Genomic DNA, 26,412 nt, shown 5'->3' with positions numbered 1-26,412 from the left:
GGTGATATCTAAAACTAGATAAAATCAAGAAATTCTTCTGCTTTGTTGGAGTTTTCAGTTTCTGATGTGTGTGGTTTGTTTGGCCCTTTATTTCCCATTGTGCACGTGACTCAGTGCCGCTCGATCTTCTGCTGATTCAAACATGGACGATATTTGTAAGCTGCTCCGAAGTACAGGTTATTCCAGCCAACCAGGAGCCAAAAGACCACCCAACTATCCTGAGAGCTATTTCCAGAGAGTGCCTATCAATGAATCCTTCATCAGTATGGTCATTGGTCGACTAAGATCTGATGATATTTACAACCAGGTGGGAATTGAGTCCATTAAGATCTTAGTCATTTAAAAGCCTCATTCCACTTTCCTCCTCAATTCCTCCTGCCCTTCCTGCTTTCTCAATAGAGTAAAAGCAGCTAAAAACTATTTAAGACCTTTGAGCTATGCTGTGGGATGGGAGAGAAAAGAGGGATATTGATTTAGGCAGAATTAGGGATTTCTGGGAAGAGATGGGATTTGAGCTCTATTTGGAAAGAAGTAGTTATTAAGTGGATGTTATGGGCCTGTGCACGTGCTGGGGATACATCACTGATGGAGGGAGGCCAGGGCCCTGTGTACAATGAGCTCGTAGCTGAGGAAAGAAGACAGACAACTAAAGAAATTACAGGAAAGCAAGATGCATCTTATCTTGGGGAAGCACATGTGTCAGGGAACAGGTGGCAAAGGGGATGTGAGAACAGTCCAGGCAGAGGAGGCAGCATGAGCAGGACTGGAAACCCTGCCGGCCCTGGCCAGTGTAGCTAAGTGGTTAGAGCAACAGCCAGTGCACCAGTGTTGTCTGTCTGCCCCACTCTACCCTGCCCTCCCCTGTCCCTGGTTGATTGGAGTGGGGCAGTCACTTGACCCAAGATGGATCAGATTCCATCTCCAGGTAATTTGGAATTGGGCCTGAAAAACAGTTTCTGGGCGCGGGTGGAGAGCCCACTGATAAAGCTTTCCCAACATGCAAAACTTGGACTTTGGAGCAGCCTCATTCTGCCATGTTATGGAAAACCTTCTGGAGGGAGAGAAACATTGGGCAAACACATCAAAAGGAGAAACAGTGAGGGCTTTGGGTTCACAGCTCTAGGCCCTCCCAGAGAGCTGGCCAGGTTCCATGAGGCATCACTCTGCTGTCCTTGTAATCATTCCTCCCTTCCTGCTTAGTCCTTGAGGTGATATGTACTGTGAGCAGCCAAAGATTCCTCAGGCAGAAGGCGATGGACTGGGACACACCAGCATTGGGAAGCTGGCAGGAGAAACCCCCGCCCCTGCCCTCACCCCCCCCTCCGCTCCCCCCACAGAAGAGTGGTGCCTGGGAAACCAGCGGAGAGAATGTCATTCCTGAGAGAACTTAAATGAGAGTGCTAAAAGAGGCATTGAATTGGGTGATTGTGAGCTTTTGAGTGACCTTAGGAAACCCCCTTGAGGGGATGGTGGAAGACAGATTTCAATGAGTTGCCGAACAAACAGGAAGTGAGAAAATAGCAGTAGTGAATGTGGATTCTGTCCCTTCTAAGAGATTGATGGGAAAGACACAAAATGGACAAGTGGGAGACCTGGGGTTACAACTCTTTTTGTGAGGAAAAGGCTTAGAATTGCAGCCGAGTTGAGGGCTGGAAGGAAGAGCATCAGATCGCGTGGTTGGGTTAGGAAGGCCCTGGCTAGCAGTGCCAGGAGAATTGCTTCCAGTGTCCGGATGCTCTAAAGAGATGGCTTTTAGAGACTCGTCTGCCCTCGAATGCAGTCATATATTTGGCGCATCTAAGTTCAGTTGTTACCAACGGCTGCCTCTTCTGGGTCTTTCTCTCTTTGCAGGTCTCAGCGTACCCTTTGCCCGAGCACCGCAGCACGGCCCTGGCAAATCAGGCCGCCATGCTGTATGTCATTCTCTACTTTGACCCTTCCATTCTTCATACCCATCAAGCAAAAATGCGAGAGATAGTGGATAAATACTTTCCAGATAATTGGGCAAGTATCACTATTATGTTTTTTACTCTGTTAGAAAGGACTGGTTTTTCCATTCTCTTGGCCTGTCACCCAGAGGTCATAATGTTGTAAATAGTGAGACATAAAAATCACTTAGGTAAATTTACTTTAAGTGTGTTGAGAATTTTATAAATCATACCATGAAGGAATAGGTCAGCCAGTAAAATTTCCTGAACCTATTCCTTTTTTTTCTCAAATGGTCACTCTCAAGGTAAAACCACATATTTTAACGTGTCTTGCTTTTTAGCTACAGAGATTGCCGCTAAGTTACACAAGCCTTTATTCTTATCTTATGAACTTAAGCTAGCAGAATTGATCTAATTTGTCATTTTATAAATAGAATTTCACTTTTATAATAGGTTTTCTCTCTACGCTCACACTAATGGGGCTATGAAGGTTTAGCTTACTGCAGGGATTTGCTTATTACTTTTTAATGTTACAATAGTAATTCTTAAGAGAATAAAACTGACTTAACATACTTACTATATGTGAAATGTTTTCTTTGCTCATAGAGGTTTTCACAAAGAACCGTGAGTTGGATCATGTTCTCAGGCAGCAGATTTCTTGCCATCTGTTGAGTCTCAAACTGTCTGTGATGAGGCCCCGAATGAGGACCTTTACTGGTGGGAAGAACAGACTGCAATTAGGAGATGGCGCCCATGCCGTTCTCACACGCTAGGGTTGAGCCACCGAGTAGAGCACGCTGATAGTCTGGCTCCCTCTGCCTGAGCTTCACAAAGAAGTGTTGGCCGTAATGCTATCCTCAGAAACACTCTTAGTATAAAGGAAAGTCCGATCCGCCTGGTGCACTGAAAATAAAGGAATGAAAAAAGACATGCCAGGCAAATGCCAACTGATAAAAAGCTAGTGAGAAAACATTAATATGACACTAAGAGAATTTTAAAGAAAAACACGAATAGGGATAAAGAGGCATTGTATGTAATATTTTCAAAAATAAATGTAAAACAATGCCATTCTCACAGTTTTTTGGAGGGAAAACTTTAATTCGATTATTTTAATACAAAAACTATGTAAGCATGTAATGGGTTTATTGTTATTTTAAATGAAATTTCTCAGTTTGAATGTGTAATATGATAAATATCAATAGATATAATCCACATTTTTCAAAAACATTCTTTGGGGTCCTCAGTGACTTTTAAGAGTGTAAAGACTGAGATGAAAATGTTTGAGAACATTGTCTAGTCAGTCTCTGCTTCTCTTCCCCCTTTCATTTTCCTTCACCGAGGAATCTAGCACATAGCACTTTGAAAGGAAAATCTCCTTTTACTTACTGTTCATGAACAGCAACATTGTCACTTTTGTTCCAGAGTGCTCCTAAGTAAGAACACTTCCCTGTATATCTGGAACATCTTGCTTTCCCATTGACTTTCATTGGAATGGAATTTAAAATGGGGGTGGGCAATGTCTCCTCTAACTGTGTATTTTCCCAGCCCCTCGCCTTGACATGGGTGGGTATTTAGCAAATGCTGAGTGAATGTCTCCTCTTTCAGGTAATTAGCATTTACATGGGGATCACAGTTAATCTAGCAGATGCTTGGGAACCTTACAAAGCTGCAAAAACTGCTTTAAACAATACCCTGGACCTTGCAAATGTCAGAGAACAGGTAAGTCTGGCCAGTCGGGGAGGATTCTCAAACAACCTCCAGCCTGCATTAATAGTGTAGGAAATGAGCCACGCAGATTCCCCAAGGCATTTGGAAGAAGTCCACAAAAACATGAATGCAATGATTAATGAAAGCTGATTTTTGCAGAATAAGATAGATTAATTGTAGATTTTTTAACTTGTATTTTATACATAAATGGGAGACTTGGGTCCTAAGGAGGATTCAGCAACCTAAGATGAACCAGCGTGATATGTGGTTCCCATTGACCTTGTTTACTCTTGCTTAAGATTGTGTCCTTACGTTCTGGTTACTTTTACTAATAACCAGAATTTTAATATTGATGTCAACAAGATGGGTGTTGAAGACAGTAACTGAATGTGCACATATACCCTGTCACTGTACTTTAAATTCATCATTTCTGATCTGCAAGATAAGCAACAAGACTAAAGGGATTCCTCTCCTTAAGTTTAAATGGCTACATTGTGTCTCTTTAATAAAGAACACAAGGTAGCCCTGGCTGGTATGGCTCAATTCATTGGAGCGTTGTTCCGTAAACCAAAAGGTTGCAGGTTCGATCCCTGGTCAGGGTACTTACGGGAGGCAACAGAGGAATAAAAGTAAAATTATTTATTGGGGAACATACTTGTTATTTCTGAACAGCTATCTTTCTCAGCCTACCTATCTGAGTTTTTGAGTTTCCAGTGTGGATAGAATAATATTGATTCAAAGACCTTGTGTGTTTTATTCTGATACATTGCAATCCATAAATAATGCACAAAATAATTTCAATTCTGGAATGTCTCCTAGAAATATATTAGAGAAAGTGGTGCTTTCATACATCAGAGCATTAATTTTTCATTACTGAAATCTCTTTCCAAAATTGCATTTTCTTGTTCGTGACATTGTAAGAAATTCTTCAGAGTCTCCTGATGAAGCATCTAGTGATAGTTTTAAGCTAATCTGACTAGGTTAACGATGTTTAACATTAAGTCGTGCCAAGGGCAAATCAAATTTACCAAAGGTCTGCAAATTCAGTTGTGATGCCCTGGGGTGTGTTTTTTGTTAAGCTTTCATCTGTCTGTAGATGTCTCGTTTTTTTAGAATTTCTACTCTGCTCTGACTCTTTATTGATAATAATGGGAAGAACAGATAATTTAGCTTCTGCCTTTATGTTTCCTTTCCACCCAAGAATAGAAGGGAACTACCTGGTCCAGTTCTCCAGTTTACATTTGGAGAAACCAATACGCAGAGGTTAAACCCAAAGTCACACCAATATTTAATCACAGCCTGGACTAGATTTTAGTCTCTTAATACTAAGTCCAATACTCTTTTTTAAAAAATATATCTTTATTGATCTTAGAGAGGAAGGGAGAGGGAGAGAGAAAGGAAGTCAATGATGAGAGAGAATCATTGATCAGCTGCCTCCTGCATGCCCCACACTGGGGATCGAGGCTGCAACCCAGGCATATGCCCTGACCAGGAATTGAACCAAGATCTCCTAGTTCATAGGCCAACACTCAACCACTGAGCCACACTGGCCGGGCAGTCTAATACTCTTTTAAAAAATGTCCAGTAAACACCCTTTGAGCCTTATCCACTACAGCCATATGTTAGGCATCTCATATAGCAATGTCATTATCCATCCAGGGAGTCATTTCAATGTGATTCTCTCTCTTTTTAAATGTAACTCACGTTTTTTATTTGCAAAGGCAAGCAGATATGCTACTGTCAGTGAAAGAGTGCACGCTCAAGTGCAGCAGTTTCTGAAAGAAGGTTATTTAAGGGAGGAGATGGTTCTGGACAACATCCCAAGGCTTCTGAACTGCCTGCGAGACTGCAACGTGGCCATCCGATGGCTCATGCTCCATACAGCAGACTCAGGTAAGGCATGGAAGGTGTTTTTTGTTAAGCTTTCATCTGCATCGCTCCACGAGAAGGCGTTCAGAGCTAAGATCTGCTTCGTGATGCAAAGTGGTTTAGCTCTTGGATGAGAATCAAGTTGCTTTCTGAGTTAGTCATTCTGTGCCTACTTGGACAAGTCAGTGCCCACCTGAACAACCCCTTCGTCAGGTACTGCTAGATGCTTGGAATCTGAAGAAATTTACCTCCCTTGTTCCAGGATCTTGTCACTGGTCAAACTGGGAAGATCAGATGTATACATATGAAAAGTATAACTATAGATCTGTGGTGGGCAGAATAATGTCTCCCTACTCCCTCCCAAAGATGTTCATGGCCTAATCCTCGGAACCTGCGGGTGTGTTATATTATGTGGCAAAGGGGATGTAGGGGGGTTAAGGTTACAGATGGAATTATGCTTCTAATCACTTGATCTTAAAGTGAGGAGGTTATCCCAGTAGGTCCAGTGCAATCACAGAGGTCCTTAGTCAGGAAAAGGGAAGCAGAGAGTCAGGACTAGAAAGATGGCATCATGAAAAAGTGGGTTTTCCCTAGAGCCTCCAGAAGGAGCACAGCCCGCTGAAATCTTGCTTTTAGCCCAGTGAGACCCATTTCAGATTTTTCACCTCTGGAACTATCCTATATAATAAAAGCCTAATATGCAAATCAATCGAACTGCTGAACGACTGGTTGCTATGACGCACACTGACAACCAGGGGGCAGACCCTCAACACGGGAGCTGCTCCCAGCCCACAGGACCCAGGCCAGCCAAGGCAGGTGCCAGCGGGGGGGCCCCCTATCGCCCTGCTGGTCGCCTCACATATTGGCCCTGATCACCGGCCAGGCTTAGGGACCCTACCCATGCGCGAATTTTGTGCACTGGGCCTCTAGTAAGGGAATAAATTCGTGTCTTTTTAAGCCACTAAGTTTGTGGTAATTTGTTATAGCAGCAATAGGAAAGTAATGCAAGGGCTGGGCCAGTGACTAAGAGCCAGACGGATGGTGGGATTTGAGTCCAGAGCAAGAGAGAAACATCACTTGGGATGGAGAGGTGGAGGTGGTCAGGGAAGGCTCCACTGAGGAGGCAGGAGCTGACTGGCCATTGATAAGTTTCAAAGTGAAAAAAAAAAAAAACAACAAATTCTAGACTGAAGAAATGATAGAAGAAAAGGTATGATTTGGGAAGAATAGAAAAGCATGGGCCCACTGAGTTGAGGAACTGTCTAGACAAGAGCACTTAATTAAGGTAGATTGGGTCTTTACCTTTTCTGGGTCAAGGTCCTCTCTGAAACCCTATGGGCCTCAAGGTCAGAGCTTCACAGGTTGTGTGAAACACCTCCACAGGTGAGCCCAGGTTCAATGGTAGAATGTCCCTCTAGCTGCCATCTGTTTCCACTTCCTGTGAGTGGTCAGTAGTTGGACTTCCTCATCCTTCGTATCTTTGAAAATGTGTGGCATTTCTCCTCAGCCTCTGTCTTCCCACTAGAAGTCTCCAGCTTCTTTTTATTTTTAAATATATTTTATTGATTTTTTTACAGAGAGGAATAGAGAGTTAGAAATATCGATGAGAGAGAAACATCGATCAGCTGCCTCCTGCACACTCCCTACTGAGTATGTGCCCGAAACCAAGATATATGCCCTTGACCAGAATCGAACCTGGGACCCTTGAGTCCGCAGACCAACACTCTATCCACTGAGCCACACCGGTTGAGGGCAAGTCTCCAGCTTCTTAAGCCTTTCTCACTGGAGCTACTTTCCAGCTGTTTTTGCTTTTCCCGTCATTTTGCTTCTTGGCCCAGATCTCTCTTCAATTTATAGCTTACAGCATGAATATGATAGCTAAAGTTTTTAATCATGTAATAGATCTGTTTGTTTTTTTTTGTTTTTCTTTGGTTAATCCTTGCCGAGGATATTTTAACCATTGAATTTTAGAGAGAGTGGAAGGGAGGGGAAGAGATAGAGAGAGAAACATTGATGTGAGAGAGACACATCAATTGGTTGCGTCCTGCACAAGTATGGCTGGGGCAGGAATAGAGCCTGCAGTCAAGATACATGCCCTTGACCAGAATTGGACCCACAACCCTTCAGTCTTCGGGCCAACGCTCTAACCACTGAGCAAACGGCTAGGGCAGATCTGTTTTTTAATTAGTTGAGTTTGTCTTACATAAACTCTAGTTCTAATTTGAGGATTTTACTGCATCAACTCAGCTTATAATCTTCTTTACCAAAAGTCTTACCTTCTCAAGCCTGTAAGCAACTCTTGCCTCACTTTATCCTCTCCAGCCATGGTTTTCTAGTGACTCAGCCACATCTCCGTGTTCCTGACAGCGTGCCACACTCCGGGAGCCAGTGGTTCCCTGGGTTTGCATCCTGCCGGGGACCGCCTCAGCCGGCCAGGGTCCTCTGCTTTTATCTTCAGCCACATCTGTTTTCCATTTCTGTGCCTGGAAACCGTCTGACCTGATTGCACAAGGTCATAATTTACCAGAAACAGATGATCTGCCTATCTGGTTGTGAGTCATATGTGGGAAGAGTAACTGCTTATTTCGCTTTTATGGTGTTTCAGTCATATGTGCAGAAAGAAAGCGAGGTCTTCATCTGCCTCCTATTAACCGGCTGGAGGCATTCGCCCAGGCTCAGGACTGCCCGCAGCTGCTGAAGAAACAGTGTCAGAGGCTCTGCCTGTCCCTATTGGACACTCGATAATAAATCAACCCCCAAGTGCTTACAAAATCTGGAAATATATTCTGTAGCTTGTTCTTTTCATTCACCAATATATCATGGATGAAATTCCATTTAACAGTTCAATTATACTTTCTCCCATAGCATACATGTACTTATAATTAATTTTATCATGTTGTTGATATACGTTTTGCTGATTACCTTTTAAAGACTTAAAATGAAGGGAAGTATTTAAGAATTCATATTCCATAGATAGTCTCTATACAGTTAATAAATGGAAACTCTTTTTTCTATTCTAGCCTGTGACCCAAACAACAAACGCCTTCGTCAGATCAAGGACCAGATCCTAACAGACTCGAGGTACAATCCCAAGATCCTCTTCCAGTTTCTGTTGGATACTGCACAATTTGAGTTCATACTCAAAGAGGTAAAAATATTGAATGGATAATCACCAAAGTCTTAGTTTTTTATGGTTAGTTTTATTTTGAAAGATGGGGATTTAGCAGCAGTATCTGTGATTCAAGCTACAGAATCTCGCTGTCTGAGATAATTCTTATGGAAAAGGACAGAATTAATCACTGAACAAGCATTTAGTGCCTGCCGTCATTGGAGCCACGGTGATGGGGGAAAGTGCACAGGATTGTGGAAGTTACAGTCTAGTGAGGAGTGTGGACGTGACCCAGAGACTCCCCCAGTGAAGTTGCAAATACAAACTGAGATGCATGCTCTGAAGGAAAGGAACACAGTCCTCTGGGAACCTAAAGTAAAGGCTCCTGTCGTCGCTCTGACGACTTCCCTGAGAAGAGAAGCTTCTGACGGGGCCTGAAGAAGGGACCTGTCAGAGTTAGCTAAGACCGTGATAGGGAACGTGGAGAACATTGCCAAGAGAAGACAGACTATGTCCCAGTCCTCTGGGTGAGGAACAGCCTGGCCAGCTCAAAACCGAAAAGAGCAGTTGGCTGGAGGGGAGAGAATGCAAGTGAACGGAGGTACAGAATGAGCTTGAACAGTGGGCAGGAGCCAGCCGGTGCTGGGCCCTGCAGGGTTTGTCTTCATGTAAAAGCCATGATAGCCTGTTGCAAAGGGCTAAGGAGGCAGATGATTTGCGTTTGAACAAGGTCTTCTCTTAGGGACTTTAAGAGTTTGAGTTCACTGAAATTCTGGGCTTCGTCTTATCCCTAAAGAAGCTTCTCTGGGCATGATAAAAGTGCAGGTTGCCGTAGCCGATTTAGCTCAATGGATAGAGCATCAGCCCCTGGACTGAAGGGCCCCAGGTTCAATTCCAGTCAAGGGCACTTACCTCAGTTGCAGGCTCAATCCCCATCCCTGCGTCCCTGGTTGGGACATGTGTAAGAGGCAACCAGTTGTGTCTCTCTCACATCGATGTTTTTCTCGTTTTTCTCTCTCTGTTTCTCCCTCTCCCTTCCATTCTCAAAAAAAAAAAAAAAAAAATCAATGGAAAAATATCCTCCGGTGAGGATTAACAACAACAAAAAATTGCAGATACCTGGGAAAGCCCAGGTTCTGGAAACAGTAACCTTGGGGGTTTGGAGCAGGTGAGCCCAGGAACTGGCCCAGGACAGTAATGCCCATTCAGAACCAATATTTAACCTTGCCTCCGTCTGGTGAGGAGTATACTGGATCTTTCTTTAGCTCCTAGGTATGAGGACACTGTGTTCTCCTATGAAGGAGCTCAGAAAAAGTAGATGTTGATGATTAACCTAATGTTAATGCGTGTGCTGTGTGATTTCAGTGACTAGTCTCCGTATAACTTGGTAAGATCAGAGAAATGCCACAAAAGTACAGGGGTTTATTTCCCTGGGCTCTTACTAGGAAAATATGCATAAATACTGGTTTTCCTCTTAAGAAATTCTTTATTTTTTCACAGTGAATATTGAAAAGATGAGCAATGGAGTGGGGAGACGCCATCTGCAGATGGAAGCTCGGTGGAATTTTGTGGGGCCAGTGGCAAAGGAATCTTAGTGATAGGACAGGATGAGTGATGAATGAAATAAGTAATAGGATGAAGAACAGTGAGAATTACTTAGTTCCCCCTATCTTTTTGAGTGCCTAGGAACCATCAATACCATTTGGCCAGCAATGGCAACAACACTATCAACCTGAGGCCTTCATTACAGACCAAATGGCTTTGAGCCCTTCGAACACTCACTCACAGGTTGAACCCACAGGTTCATAAATTATAGAATGGGATTTGGGGTAGGGGATGGGGCTTAAATTAGGAGATGCACCTTCATGTAAAGATCGGAAGCAGCACAGTTTCAATTAGTGGGTTTATAGGAGAATCAGAAAGTGATGCTCGAAAAAGGGTTGGGGTAGGAGGTAGGAGAGATGAACACATAGGTTAAGGAACCAAACTGAACCGTCAGAAAGTCATATTATTATTGTTTTTCTCTATTTGTATTGAGCATCATAGAAATTGTTGCCTCAAAAGGACCATAGAGCAGTAGTCGCCAAATTTCATTTCATGTTACAATGCTGATTCCTAGGTGTATCCAAGACCTCTGAACCAGAATCTTCAGGGGTGGAGTTCAGGAATGTAGAACCATGAAAGCCCTCCAGGGGGTGCTCATGTGCTGAGAAACGCTGCATTAGGGAGGGGCCAGCTTTGCCCCTCCAGTTGTATAAGAAGTCAGGCTTAAGAGATGTCAGCAGGGTAATGTGTATGTTAGACATATTTTTCTAATAAACTGGGTGTCATCCAGGCTTTCTTAGCAAATGGCCTAATCTGGATTTTCTCTTAAGTAAATGAATCTCTTCTGTCCCTTCAACAGATGTTCAAGCAAATGCTTTCCGAAAAGCAAGCCAAGTGGGAGCATTACAAGAAGGAGGGCTCAGAGCGGATGACGGAGCTTGCTGACGTCTTCTCAGGAGTGAAACCCCTAACCAGAGTGGAAAAAAATGGTAATTGCTGAAGAAGAAATGGGCAGAGACCAAAGTCCTTAGTTGTCATCCATTGTGAACTAGGACATTGCTAATGAAGATCCCTGGGCAATCTCCATATCCTGTATGGTTTCTTATCTTTGAAGAATGGGATTAAACTAAATCAAGGGTTCTTACTCTCTGGTTCATAGTCTTTATAGAATCACTAGAGGCCCGGTGCACAAATTTGTGCACAGGTGGGGTCCCTTGGGGTGGCCTGCAGGGATTGGGCCCCAACTTACGTCCCCAGCCTTGCAGCCCCACAGCCCACCTGGCACCCTGCTGTGGCCTGGCACCGCCCCCTCACCTGCTTCACCATCTTGCCTGCGGGGCAATCGATTGGGGCTGGGCGCCCCGCCCCCCACCACTGTCACTGGTCACCATCTGCGGGGCGATTGGCAGGGTGATCAGGTTCCACTTGCACTCACCTTGGCCTGGCACTGCCCACTCACCTGCTCCACCATCCCACCACAGTCCTGCTCTCATCAGGGCCCATCGGGGACGGCAGCACCTCCACTGCCGCCCGCTGCCAGTGCCAATGCCTGCCATGTTCTTCACCGCCCCCTGGTGGTCAGCGCATGTCATAGCAAGCAGCCGAACTCATGGTTAAACAATTTGTATATTAGGCTTTTATTATATAGGATAATCCATCCCCCGACCCCCACTATAGTATGCAATACTAGTGTGTCAGTTTATGTGTGTTTGGGAAGGGAGGGGAAAAGAACCTATAACTGTCATGATCTTCTCAGAATGATACTTCGCCCAAAACATTAATAACTACTAACATAGATGATAAGGAAGATCTTGTGTGGTTCTTTTTCACTGTTGCGCCTGCCATCTAGTGGCAGAAGAAGGAGCCTACAGACTGTTTTGAAACTAAATATAACTTAAGTATAACTTTGATTTTAATCCTGCTTCATTTAAGAAATTTTATCTATAGGAAAATTGTGGTATTCAGTTTTTATATAACTAGGAACCTTTCAAATTGCCCCTGAAAGGCCACTCTAAATTTTAAGATGACAAATTAGACGTTTTTTTAATGTTCAATGTTTGTTTTAACTATCAAATCCATGCTGCTCTACAGGTTGAGAACCGCTAGCAGAGTCGCCTAAGACCATCGGAAAACACAGATATTTACATTACGATTCATAACAGTAGCAAAATTACAGCTACGAAGTAGCAACGAAAATAATTTTATGGTTGGGGGTCACCACAACGTGAGGAACTGTATTAAAGGGTCGCGGCGTTAGAAAGGTTGACAACCACTGGTCTAGAGCCTAGATCCAACTCATCGCCTCAGACTCTAACTCTTGTCCTCTTTCTGCTACTCCATAGCTGTCCTTCAGTCCCTCAAAAAATCTGTAGATGTATAGCTAGTGTCCCTCGTGTCAATTATAGTAACTTAGATTGTAAGTCCTTAGTGCTTCTATTAAAGTGAAATCATCCCTCTGATAAAGATAACGTCAGGCAATCACCTTGGTGAGGTGAAAAGAGCAAAGCCTTTGAATCGGGCCCAACAGTTGTGAAAATCCTGGCTCTGCCATTTAGTACGTGAAGCCCTGCATACGATTCTTAGTATTTCTGGGCCTCAGCTTCCTCACCTGAGAAATGGGTCCTAATTCCCACCTCCGTAGAGAGTTGTGAAGATTAAATAAGACCAGGTGTAGAGCTTTACCCGATGCTCTGAGGTACTCGGAGCATGTTACTGCCCTTCCTTTCTCTGCCCTGTGAAATGCCGGCTGGTTTGTGAATGCAAATAGTGCCCCCTCCTGACATGTCGGTCTTCTTTCTCCCCAAGCTGTGCCATTGCCATGTTTGTCCTGAAGCCTCTGTTCTCTTTGTCCCTTCATCTAGGGATGAACCATCCTCTTCCTCTCTCTGCCTGTCCAGATCTGTACCCTTCCTCGTTTCTCCGGAAAATGCCCCGTAACCCTGGGTCCCATCCTTGAGTTCCCTCCCGACTCCTCCCCACCGCCCCTGCCACCTCTGCACGTGTCCGTTTACAGCCGTATTTGGGCCTAAACCTTTCCTGCCAGGTGTTAGAGACGAAGCTACCCAGGTGCTGAGTTTCATCTTTTCTCCTATGTCATGTGCCCGGGCATTTTTGTTGTTTGGGTAATTCCTGAGAGCAGTGGTAGGCACATAGTAAAAACTGAGTAAGAACTAGATTTGTAAAGAATAATTTAATTAAATTCAAAGCCAGTAGTCTTTCCTTCTTTCTGTATTAATAGAAAATCTTCAAGCTTGGTTCAGAGAGATCTCCAAACAAATACTGTCTTTAAATTATGATGATTCTACTGCTGCAGGCAGAAAAACTGTGCAACTGATACAAGCTTTGGAGGAGGTAAAGAAAGTCTTTTTTTTTTTTTTAATGCTCTTATTTCTATGAAATTAGCAATTTTTTAAAAATATTTTTGTATTGATTTCAGAGAGGAGGGTAGAGGGAGAAAGATAGAAACATCAATAATGAGAGGGAATTCATTGATTGGCTGCCTCCTACGTGCCCCACACTGGGGATCGAGCCTGCAATCCAGGCATGTGCCCTGACTGGGAATCGAACCGTGACCTCCTGGTTCATAGATCAACACTCAACCACTGAGCCACACCAGCCAGATAGGAAAGTCTTTTTAAATGACAGTTCTTGGATCATAAATTATATCTTTGACCCACCCACCAATCTGCTCCTAGAAGTGTATCTAAGAAAATATTTTAGCAAAAGCAAAAGCAATACAAATTAATCTGCTCACTGTAATATTATGTACAGTGTCCTAAATTGGGGGAAATAATTAAATGGCCTCAAGAAGAGAATGGTTGCAAAAATTATGATATTTCAATTGTGGAAACATGATGTCTCAGAAAAATAATTATGAAAACAAGATAGAAACATTGGAAAAATTGTGGTAAGGAAGTAAAAGCAAAAAGAAAATTACATACATCATTTTTAAATTTAAAAAAGAATATGCCCTAGAAAAAACTAGAAGGCATACAGGAAAGTAAAATAGTTGTATGATAATCATATGCTTATAAATGGTATGTTTTCTTTTGTGAAATACAAGTTTATTTTTTTTCTTACTCAAAAATGATTGTAGCAAAAAGAATTATTATACTGTTGCACTCTTAAAATGTTAAGTGTATGTTTAACTAGGTTTAAAATGGAGACATTGTAAAACATCAGAGCAATAACTATAAACTCTATTATTTTTAAAACATCACCCATACTCATCTGTAACCCGGTCCAATTGGACTAATTGGTGTAATTAAAAGATATAATTGATGTTTTTTTCTTGGCAGACATTCTTATAGGCTTGTTAATTTTGCAAGGTTTTTAGGATGGTCACTATTAATGGCCACAAAGTATAATCGAGCATTGTTAGCGTGCCACATTCCCTGGCCATGCCTGAACAGTTGCTCACTTGTACTGTTTTTATTTGGTTGTTTTGGATTTTCTAGTCCAGTGGTTCTCAACCTTTCTAATGCTGCGACCCTTTAATACAGTTCCTCATGTTGTGGTGACCCCCAGCCATAAAATTAGGCTCTATAGCAGCGGTTCTTAACCTGTGGGTCATGACCCACAGGTTGAGAACCGCTAGCAGGGTCGCCTAAGACCATCGGAAAACACAGGTATTTACATAACGATTCATTAACAGTAGCAAAATTACAGTTATGAAGTAGCAACGAAAATAATTTTATGGTTGGGGGTCAGTCACCACAACATGAGGAACTGTATTAAAAGGTCGCGGCACTAGAAAGGTTGAGAACCACTGTTCTAGTCTATGGTATAATTATAAACAACTTTGTAAAACTCGGATAGCTTTTTATCTTTGGCGTTATTTATTCTGGCATGTAGCCCAGGCCCCTTGAATTATATACATTAAAATTCAGGACATGGTGGAATCATTATTTTGTTTTAAAGAGTGCATCAAAGGAACTTAATAATGCCCATGTGCCAGCACCTTGGTTGTGAAGGAACTCGCTTTGTTTTTTAGCAACCCTGCAAATCTTTAGAATTAAGAGGATTTCTAGTACGTGTTGATTGATTCCGACCTGGAAATGGGGAGTAGACACTTACTATATCAATCATATATTTACAGGATAAAAAGTCCCGCTCAGTTTCTAATCCTAGAAAGTTGCGCATGGGTTTATGACTTGGCCTACACATTTCTGAAATTATAATTTGAAATTAAAAATTTGCCAAGAAATTCTTTGTTAGTAGTGTGTTTTATCTGAAGTGTTTTCAAGGAAAAGCAAACTCCATAGAAGCCATTCAGGATTTTAAAATGACACGTATTTCTGTAACACAGGTTCAGGAATTTCACCAGTTGGAATCAAATCTGCAGGTGTGTCAGTTTCTTGCTGACACTCGCAAGTTCCTGCACCAAATGATCCGAACCATCAACATTAAGGAGGAGGTGCTGATCACTATGCACATCGTGGGGGACCTTTCTTTCGCTTGGCAGCTGATTGACAGGTAATGTGGAGAGTCTGACATCTGCCCTTGAAGAAACCACTGTGAATGGCTTCTTACCATTTATCTCTCTTGACAGCTTCACGTCTATCATGCAAGAGAGCATAAGGGTAAACCCATCCATGGTTACCAAGCTCAGAGCTACATTCCTAAAGGTAAGCGAAGACCCGTGAGATCACATTCTCAGCCACGAGGAGAGAGGTGGCCTTCATTGTTACCTCAGTCGTTAATTCATCCCAACATTTCCTCCTTTTAGAAAGCTGGATAATCTATAGACTGAAAATTGTTAGCAACTTTTCTATGAGAGCATGGTTTCAAAAGTGCCAGAAATACTGGAAGTGTGACTTAATAAGTTGGAGCATCTTCCAGAAAATTATTTTTAACTGAAGAAATAGATTTTATAAAGTTCTACCAGTATACTAAAAATGTGAATCCTATGGGTCTTTTATTCCCTGGATGTATATTAAATCCTCTTACTTACTCATTTTTTTAAAATTCTGCTTGGGCCTTGCTCTCAAGGTAATTTCAGATCATGATAAATGGACAAGTCATTTAAGCAGTGTCTTCTGGAGGAATTACCATGTATATGAATTCTGAGGTGCACTTTCTTTCATACATAACGTCTCTGTCATTGGGGATGGGTTTTATCATCGATGACACATCGTAGTTTAGTTGTCGGCATGTTTTCTCCTCTTTTTTTAAAATTTTTTAAAATATTTTTTTTATTGATTTCAGAGAGAAAGGGAGAGGGAGAGGGAGCTAGAGGTTATCATTGATTAGTTGCCTCCTGCACGCCCCCCCACTGGGGACCAAGCCCACAACCCAAGCATGTGCCCTTGACCGGAATTGAACCCCGGACCTTCCAGTCCCCAGTCCAACACTCTATCCATTGAACCAAACCAGCTATTTTTTAAAATTTTAGTTTAATTTTTTAAAATATGGTTTTATTTTTTAAATCATCACCAAGGACAAGCTTGGAGAAAGGAAGGAAGAGAGAGAGAGAGAGAGAGAGAGAGAGAGAGAGAGAGAGAGAGAGAGAGGTAAGAGAAAAACATCAATCGGTTGCCCCAACCAGGGATAGAACCCACAACCCAGATGTGTGCCCTGACCGGGAATTGAACCGGCAACCCTTCGGTGCACAGGATGAAGCTCAACCAACTGAGCCACTCGGCTGTTTTTTTTCTCTGAGAGGGACATAAATAATGGCACATCTCACAGCATGACAGCTTTGATTGGACTCAGTACATTGGTCCATCCCCAGAATGTCTGGTTTCCAGAGGACCAGCTGTCCTCTGTAGCTCAGTGGCTCTCAAACTTGAGGGTGCATGAGCATCCCCAGGGGGTGGGGCTGACACACACCGATTGCTGGGCCCCACCTCGGAGGTCTGACTAAGGAAGTCTGGGTGGGGCAGGAGAACTGGCCTCTGCAGCACGTTCTCAGGTGCTGTTGGTGCTGCTGGTCCAGAAACCACAGTTTGAGAACCACTGCTGCAGCAAAAGACTTCCATTGTTTACACTTACATCCATGTCAGAAACGATTAATGGCATTGAAAAGCTCAGCAGTTGTCGCTCTCTCTTGGGTAAAGCCCAAGAGCTTTGTTATGTGTTACGATCTCTGGGAAAAGAGGGACTTCTAGGACTTTTCAAAGCAGATCTATCATTTTTCTTCCAGCTCGCCTCTGCCCTTGACCTGCCCCTTCTTCGCATTAATCAAGCAAATAGCCCTGACCTTCTCAGTGTGTCTCAGTATTATTCAGGCGAATTGGTGTCCTATGTGAGAAAGGTAAGAAGTGCATCAGAGTAGTATTCATTTTCTTGGCAAAATAGCTGCTATTTTAAATACAAAAAGTATGCCTGGGACCCTATAAAAAGTCCACTCATGTTCCTTTCCCTGGTTATTATTTGATTCCAGCAATTTGCAATGGCTGAGAATAAGCGTATTGTTAGGTGTCTTTACTTTCAAAGAACTTCCACTCCCATTTTTTAAATGCAGGTGGTTTCAGCTTCCATTTTATAGACATAGAAACTGAGGAACAGACTATAGTGGCTTCAGAGTGACAGCACTGCTTGGTAAAAGGAGCCAGATCTAGATCCAGCATGTCCTAGTCCGAACTTAACTTTTTCAGGGGACTTTGGTCCTTGTTTCAAGAACTTATGAGTCAGCACGGGCCTGGATTCGAAATTGACCTGTGTCACATACCAGCTGAGTGGTCTCCGGCCATGTCACTTAGTGTCTCAGAACCTCAGTCTTTTAAAAGCTTATCATGGTGCAGCACAGGGAATATAGCTGATAATGTTATAGTTGTATGGTGCCAGGTGGGAACTAGAATTATCAGAGGGATTACTAAGAAAAGGAAAAGAGGTGCTTCATTGTTTTTCTTCTTTTCCCTTTCCTTAAAGGTTTTGCAGATCATTCCAGAAAGCATGTTTACTTCTCTTCTAAAGATTATAAAGCTTCAGACCCACGATATCATCGAGGTGCCCACCCGCCTGGACAAGGACAAGCTGAGGGACTACGCTCAGCTGGGCCCACGATACGAGGTGGCTTGTCCCTTTGACTCATGCCTTTCGATACCTAAAACCTAAACTATGAAAGGTCACAGGTCTGTGTCACCCGCCATATCCCCGGGACCACCAGACCAATTCTGATTTGTTGGCTCCTACTCGGTGCTAACTCCGTTTGCTCTTTTATTGCTGACGTGCCTTTATTTCTTGTATTGTCCTGGTGTCATTTGAAGCCTTGCCTGCCTGAGTATTCTCAGAGGAAGTGGGGGTCTGCTGATCACTTTTCTGTAGAGTAGTCCTGGTGAATCAGCCTTAGTCCCCCGGGGCTAGAGTGCCTAGACTTTGCATGTTCGGATTCCTGCTTTTACATCCAACCAGTGGCTCGAAATAATCTATGGTCGATTAACCATTGCCTACAGCCAGACTCGGAGGTCCACTCAGTAGTTAAGCATCCTCAGAGGTCATTAATCTCAAACACCTCTGCTTTTCTCTCTCCCTGAACTGGAAGATGTGAAACGTAAAATGAAGTGAAAATTGAAATGTGCTGCCTGGGGTCCTCACGTTTCATCCCAGTGTCAATTTCACACCCTCTGACACAGCTCCGTAAATTTAGATTTCAAGCTTGGGATTGCCACATCTATTCCAACATAGCGTCTGTCTACCCGATCAGTGTCTCCTGGTGTTGCTTGAAAACAGTGTAGATGGCAATAGGGGAGATATCTGCTTAGAGTCTCGACGAGCCTTTTCTACCTGGAAGGGGCCATCCTTGTCATTGAGTCCTGCCCCCATTTTGTGTGTGAGAAACTGAGGCCCAAAGAAGGGAAAACAATTGATCAAAGTTTAAAGAACTATTTAATGTCTTCAGGCTCAGTTTTCTAAAATGTCTCTCAGACACCCTGAAGCCTCCTTTCTGTCTAGGACATGTGCACACAGGGGTCCTAAAGCTACACGCGCATTCCAGTTGTCTTTGCCCATTCCAGGACCGCCAGCCAATTACTTTACCTTCCCCTACCAACGAGGGGTCTTTTATCGGAAGTACTTCACTAACCACTTTGTCTTTGTTAAAGGTTGCCAAGCTGACTCATGCAATTTCCATTTTTACTGAAGGCATCTTAATGATGAAAACGACTTTGGTCGGCATCATCAAGGTAACGGCTTTGATGCTGGTCTGTGAGACTCTTAGTCTGAATGAATGTGGTATTTATCCCTCGGGGAACGGAATGACATCATCATCTTGTGTGCCTTCTGTTTCACATTCAGCTTTGGAGCTTTATATTACTCACGTATTGATGGAGGAAGAGAGAGCATTATAATCCTTATTTCTTGTAATACCCAAGAGTTACTTAAATCTAAGAAAAATCCATTTTATTGACTTTATAATAAAGAAAAATGGTTTCATGTCCTTAGACAAAATAGCTGGCCAGTCCTCTTTCTTTCTGCCGCCCCCTTTTCCTTTTTAGTATTTTTATATTGCACCCAGGTGCAGAGAGCTGAGGTCATCCGACCTTATTGTCATTAGCAGGTCATTGTCAACACTGATGCATGTAAGCTGTTCTCTTATTTTTCTCTTTCTCTTTTCCTGGGTACCCATAGAGCCCACCCTTTATGTTTGGTTTCTGTCCCTAAAATTGCAAGTATTCTTCTTTTCAGCATGTGGTGTTATTTTATGTGTGCATGTGTTTTTTTATTTACCTAAATTACTGTGTTCTGTCTCTGATTCTTTCTCCAGCTCTTCTCACTAGGTATTGCTTTTGAAATAAATTTACATTGCTATAGGTCAGGTAGTTGGTTACTTCTAACTGCTGCACTGATTTCACATTTTACGTAACCACTGCCCAAGGGACAGACACCTGTGTTGCCCAGGGTCTCACCTGTGCCCCTCCCCTTTATCATCTTGGAACATGTCCCCATTGCAGACCTGTATAAGAATTTCTGAAATCTACATACCCAGAGTGGGTCACTGGGTCAGAGGGCATATTTATACTTAACTAGAGGCCCGATGCACGAAATTCATGCACGGGGGCAGAGGGGGGGGTGTCCCTCAGCCCAGCCTGCACCCTCTCCAATCTGGGACCCCTCCAATCTGGGACCCCTGCACCCTCTCCAATCTGCCTGGGACGGGCAGTCAGATATCCCTCTCACAATCCAGGACTGCTGGCTCCCAACCGCTCACCTGCCTGCCTGATTGCCCCAACTGCTTCTGCCTGCCAGCCTGATCGACGCCTAACTGCTCCCCTGCCGGCCCAATAACCCCTAACTGCCCTCCCCTGCCAGCCTCATCACCCCTAACTGCCCTCTTCTGCCAGCCTGGTCACCCTAACTGCCCTCCCCTGCAGGCTTGGTCACCCCCAACTGCCCTCACCTACTGACCCGGTCACCCTTAACTGCCCTCCCATGCTGGCCTGGTCACCCCTAACTTCCCTCCCTTGCCAGCCTGGTCGCTCCTAACTGCCTTCCCTTGCCAGGTGGTCACCCCTAACTGCCCTCCCCTGCTGGCCTGGTCGCCCCCAACTGCCCTTCCCTGCAGGCCTGGTCCCCCCAAACTGCCCTCCCCTGCAGGCCTGGTCCCCCCCAACTGCCCTCCCCTGCCAGCCTCATCACCCCTAACTGCCCTCCCCTGCAGGCCTGGTCTCCCTCAGCTGCTCTCCTCTGCAGGCCTGATTGCCCCCAACTGCCCTCCTTTGCAGGCCTGGGTCCCCCCCAACTGTCTTCCCCTGTAGGCCTGGGTCCCCTCCAACTGCCCTCCCCTGCAGGCCTGGTCCCCCCCCCAACTGCCCTCCCCTGCTGGCCTTGTTGCCCCTTACTGCCCTCCCCTGCCAGCCTCATAACCCCTAACTGTCCTGCCCTGCAGGCCTGGTCTCCCTCAGCTGCCCTCCCCTGCAGGCCTGATTGCCCCCAACTGCCCTCCCCTGCAGGCCTGGATCCCCCCCAACTGCCCTCCCCTGCAGGCCTGGGTTCCCCCCAAATGTCTTCCCCTGTAGGCCTGGGTCCCCTCCAACTGCCCTTCCTTGCAGGCCTGGTCCCTCCCAACTGCCCTCCCCTGCTGGCCATCTTGTGGTGGCCATCTTTGACCACATGGGGGCAGCCATCTTGTATGTTGGAGTGATGGTCAATTTGCATATTACTCTTTTATTAGATAAGATTAGATAGGATTTGTCTCAATACTACCAGATTGCCTTCTAAAATGACCATTTTCTTTGTATCTACCCACATTTCCCCCAGTACTTGTTATTTTCCACTTTCTAATGTTTGCTCGCCCAAGGGGTATAAAGTGGTATCTCACTGCTGTGCTAGTTTATCATCCTGTGATTAATGATGTTCAAGGCGCTTTCATTTACTTTTCTGTTTATCTGATAGCAGTAAAACCTGAACATTTCTGATTTTTAATAAAATGTAAAGCTGTCGAATACCCAGAGTAACATTTATGTTAATGAAGTCCAAAAAATAAAGGAAATGAACCTAAAGAGATATGGAATTTTAGTGTATGATCTCTGGAAGTGCTTTAAAAGAAATACCATTTACCCCTGGAGTATTAATAGAATCCGTTAAACATGCTTTAGTCCTGATACCAGTTGAAGTCAGTTGATATGGAGAAATTATACATGCAGTTTATCACTTCTGACTAATCCATAATGTAGGGATAAATCCTAGGACCAGATTAAGTATCTTACATGTAAAGTGACCCATATAAGAAGGATGTAATAAAACCTAACATTTAGCACTAATTATCAAAGCAAAGACTGCTTAAGACAGGTGTAAATCATTTGCCCCACACTTTCAGGTAATAAGAGCAGCGGGCATATCGTACTGACCCCATTCCACCCAGGAAACGACTGTCTTTGCCAGTCCCACAACCCAGGGCCCTTACTGATCTGGAACCTCCCAATGTTAAGGATCTATTTCAGACACTTGTAAAAAGTGTAAGTTCACTTTAGTCATTACTTAAAGCAAGTGAGATGTACACAGAGATATGTGTACATTGTTAGAGTTAGCCCCCAAAATAATCTAAGTAATATTTAATGTAAGAGATTGGCTGAATACATCCTGGTGTGCTCATGCTGTGGATGGTCCTGCTGCCGTTCAAAATGAATTTGCCACTGGAAGATTTCCAGGAATTAAAGTGAAAACAGTGAATTGCAGAACTGTGTGTGTGTGTGTGTGTGTGTGTGTGTGTGTGTGTTATCCCATTTAGATTTTTGAAATTAAATATGTATTTAAGGACAAATATTTATGTATGTAAATGAATAAAGAAAGTTCTGGAAGATCCATATGAAAATGGTTACCTGTTGCTAACTTTAGGGGAAAGGTTAGAAATGTGAGGAACAGGGTGCATGAGGGGGGCTTTCTCTCTGCTGTGAACACGCCATAGATTAGTGAAAATCCTAGGAGAACAGGAAGGTCCATTGGAGACCTTTAGATTCCTGAAAATGCTGAACTCCTTTTCATCAAACCTGTTCTTATGAGGAATATTTCTTTGAAAACTTCACGTTACTTCTTTGATTTTACTCTCATTGATTATATTTATTTATAATTTACCTTTTTATTATAAAATAAAGCGTAGATAATAAAAGCTGCAGAAACAGTTGTGTAGCTTAGTAGGTTATTATAAGGTAAATATCATTCATTTTCACCAACACTCAAGTCAAGACACAAAATTTAGCCAGCTCCCACCCCATCCCCCCCCCACATGTGCTCTGACATAATTTCAGTCTCTGTTTGTAGTTTTATTATGCAAAAGTAAATCTCTCGACGCTATAGTTTACATTTAAAATATATATATCATGTATTTTATGTCTCTTTTAATCTCCAGGTTTCTTTATTTTTTTTCTATTGAAGAACCCAGGCCTTCAACCGGTAGTCTCTCCCAGTCTGAATTTTGCTGATTGCGTAGCCATGCTGTTGTGCAACATGTTTTTCTGGCTTTTGTAATTCTGCAGCTTTCATTGCATTTATCTTCCTTGAAGTTTAGACATAACCAAATGCAGATGGAACCCATCAATTACCTTTACGATGTTCTGAAATAATGCTTTTTTACATATTGAAAAGAGAAACAAGTCTCAAGGAATCCAAAGGATGCCGTGAAGCTATTTAATGTTTATGGATCTGATAGGAGACTGTCTTTTGGGGAATAACAAAAGCTTTCTCTTTCCAGAAAAGAAGAATCAGCAAAATAAGCTTAGGGAACAGATTTGCCTTCATATTTTATCTCCCTAATTTCCAGCACCATTCCCAGAGTGCTGAAAGGAGAGAGAATTGTTCCATCTGCAGAGCATCCAACCCAAACCTTGAGTTGCCCATATGGCTATAGAGGCTCTGAGGTAACATCAGAGGAAAAACGCACTGACTTCAATTGCAGACCCGTTATGCTGCCCCCTCCTGGTGATAAGAAAATGAAATTTAACTGGTAATGAAGTGATTAAAAGTGAGGCAACTTGAAACTTTCCATACCCACCCACCACCTTTGAAACGTCATGTTGTAAAGTTATCATCATGAGTTTTCCTGAGATAAACCGGATCCTAAAGAGGTGACAGGCCTGATGATTCTGTCCTACGGAGCAAGATCACAGAGGGACAGGAAGGGAACAAGTCCCAGTCCTTTAGGAAAGAGGTGGAAGGCGCTCCACTGCAAGTTCTTTCCTCCGGACTTCGGGCCGGCTTTCTCTCACTGCCATTTACTGCTCTTTGATTTGCACGCAGGTGGATCCCAAACAGTTGCTGGAAGACGGGATAAGGAAAGAGCTCGTTAAACGTGTTGCTTTTGCTCTTCATCGGGGATTGATCTTCAACCCTCGAGCCAAGGTACCAGATGACCAAACTACATCTGTCCTTTCTCTTGCTGTCTATTCAGTTTGGAAGAAAATGGACTAGAGCCTCACTTTTAACTATTGTGAACAAGACCCTTCCTCCTAATAGATATCTGATAGCTGATTTTCAATACAACCAGTAGATGTGCTTTTTGATCCCATATGGTCATCTATTCATATTATGAAAAAATCCTTTCTAAAATCGGTACTGTTTTTCTTTACCTGTTGATCCCCTAATATTTTTTAATCCTCACTTGAGGATATGTTTTTATTGATTTTAGAGGGAAAGGAAAGGAGAGAGGGAGAAAGAGGCCTTGATGTGAGAGGGACACATCCATCAGTTGCCTCCCATACACCAACCAGGGATCACACTCGCAACCTTTTGTGTATGGGACGATGATCCAAACAACTCGGCCACCAGCCAGGGCTGATCCCCTAATTTAAGAATTGAACTGATGTTTGTAATTCAGAGTTACTTCTTCTAGATACAGAACTTAATCATAAACCAGAGAGGAAGTAAGTTTTTATTTTGTTCAATGTATTAAGGAATATGGTAATTTTTCTCAGGAGAAAAAAGAAATAGGCCTTAAATTTATACATAGGGTACATTTCACATCAGGAAATTCAATTTAAAATAGTTGAAGTGTTTTAAGATAGATATACTCATCAAATGATGTGCGAGAAATCAGCATTAATTTTTCATATTCTTTTGTATGAGGCTTTCTTCCCAGAATGAAATCTATTCCTTGCTGAATGTCAGACCTTGGTTACCTCTCATCCTAGATGGGTAGGAAATGAATATTTCCAAGGCTGTCTTGAACTATCAGTGTGGTCTCTTAGGGGATCATTTAAAGTCCAGTGTGGATATTAGTGGTTGACAGTCTCCTGCAGTATGATAGAATTTGTCTTTCTCCTTTTGCACAGCCAAGTGAGTTGATGCCCAAACTGAAAGAGTTGGGAGCGACCATGGATGGATTTCACCGTTCTTTTGAATATATACAGGACTATGTCAACATTTATGCTCTGAAGATTTGGCAGGAAGAAGTATCTCGTATTATAAATTACAATGTCGAGCAGGAGTGTAATAACTTCTTAAGAACAAAGGTATCTAAGTGCATTTTGAAATTCTTGACTGTTTGTTATTTCTGACTTTTAAAATACATACTCTAGACCTCAGGAATGCCAACAAGAAAGTTTATTTAAATAGTGACTAAAAATCAGTTAGCACTAGAAAGTCACAAATACCTTCAGAGTGCCTTCAGGAGCTGTGAGGGTTTCAGTTTATATGATACCTGACCTCTGGGAGTTCACTGTCCTACGGAGAAAACATGACTAAATGGCTGCAGAATGAATTCGTTTGTTGTCATTGTTATAACTCAAGTGATCGAGAATTCAGAAGACTTAGGGGTCAGTTGGGTTTGATCAGAGTATATACCTAAGAGCAGAATTGCTGGGCCATATAGTAATTCTGTGTGTAGCTTATTGATGAACCAACAAGTTATTTACCACAATGCCTGCACCATTTTTATTTCTACCAGCAATATCTGAGGGTTCTAATTGCCTAATTCCTCCACATCCTTGCCAACACTTATTTTCCTTAAAAAAAAAAAAAATTAGACCCATCCTAATTGGTATGAAGTGGTATTTCATGTTGTTTTGATTTGCATTTTCCAAATGACTAATGATGTTGAGCATCTTTTCCTGTGTTTTTTGGCCATTTCTATATCTTTCTTGAAGAAATGTCTACACAAGTCCTTTGCCTATTTTTTAATTGGGTTGTTTGAACACCAAATTCTTAAGTATCACAGCTGAGAAGTTAGATTTTAGTAGTTAGCAAGGAGCTACTCTATATGCTTTTAATTAGGAAATTGATGATTCATGCATTGAAACATTAAGTATCTTCCACCCTTATGATATTTTGGATTTTTGTTATTACTTTGACACATAGTAGGTCATGAGCCAAAAGCCAGAAGTCCCTGTGTCTCTTCTTACTTATCCTCATTCATCTTACTTTCTCACAATTGTTTCTTTTTCAATAAATGTTATATATGGCATTTTGGAATGACTATTAACACAGTTTTAAAAGTTTCCTTTTTGAGCCCTAACTGGTTTGGCTCAGTGGATAGAGCATCGGCCTGCAGACACAAGGGTCCCAGGTTTGATTTCAGTCAAGGGCATGTACCTGGGTTGCAGGCACGTTTCCAGCAGGGGGTGTGCAGGAGGCAGCTGATCGATGTTTCTCTCTCATTGATGTTTCTAACTCTTTCTCTCCCTTCCTCTCTGTGAAAAATCAATAAAATATATTTTTTAAAAGTTTCCTTTTTGAAACTAAGGAGCACTCATTGTCGCTCTTTATGCAACATTATCCTTACAGAATTACTAGAGGCCCAGTGCACGAAATTCGTGCACAGGGGGGTGTCCCTCAGCCCAGCCTGCACCCTCTCCACCCGGTGGGATCGGGCCTAAACGGGCA

The 26,412-nt window shown here is 42.9% G+C and overlaps 1 protein-coding gene across 4 annotated transcripts in view; it reads left to right on the top strand.

Annotated features, from left to right (window-relative positions):
* WASHC5 (WASH complex subunit 5) overlaps positions 1 to 26,412 on the top strand; it is a 49,226-nt gene that overhangs the window by 7,688 nt on the left and 15,126 nt on the right. For all 4 annotated transcript variants that reach the window (XR_013959288.1, XR_013959289.1, XM_080646207.1 and 1 more), the window contains exons 6-19: positions 115 to 307; positions 1,852 to 2,004; positions 3,534 to 3,647; positions 5,357 to 5,528; positions 8,525 to 8,652; positions 11,018 to 11,147; positions 13,397 to 13,509; positions 15,467 to 15,633; positions 15,710 to 15,785; positions 17,303 to 17,413; positions 18,031 to 18,171; positions 19,203 to 19,283; positions 23,833 to 23,934; positions 24,864 to 25,043. Coding sequence is in view for 2 of the 4 variants with exons in the window: in XM_080646207.1 (XP_080502333.1) it covers positions 115 to 307; positions 1,852 to 2,004; positions 3,534 to 3,647; positions 5,357 to 5,528; positions 8,525 to 8,652; positions 11,018 to 11,147; positions 13,397 to 13,509; positions 15,467 to 15,633; positions 15,710 to 15,785; positions 17,303 to 17,413; positions 18,031 to 18,171; positions 19,203 to 19,283; positions 23,833 to 23,934; positions 24,864 to 25,043 (1,861 nt within the window). In the remaining 2 variants the exon portion in view is untranslated. The remainder of the gene's footprint in view (positions 1 to 114; positions 308 to 1,851; positions 2,005 to 3,533; positions 3,648 to 5,356; positions 5,529 to 8,524; positions 8,653 to 11,017; positions 11,148 to 13,396; positions 13,510 to 15,466; positions 15,634 to 15,709; positions 15,786 to 17,302; positions 17,414 to 18,030; positions 18,172 to 19,202; positions 19,284 to 23,832; positions 23,935 to 24,863; positions 25,044 to 26,412) is intronic.

The sequence above is a fragment of the Plecotus auritus genome (assembly GCF_963455305.1).
Source record: "Plecotus auritus genome assembly, chromosome: 11".
NCBI classification, from domain to species: Eukaryota; Metazoa; Chordata; class Mammalia; order Chiroptera; family Vespertilionidae; genus Plecotus; species Plecotus auritus.
This window is presented reverse-complemented; position numbering and strand designations above follow the sequence as displayed.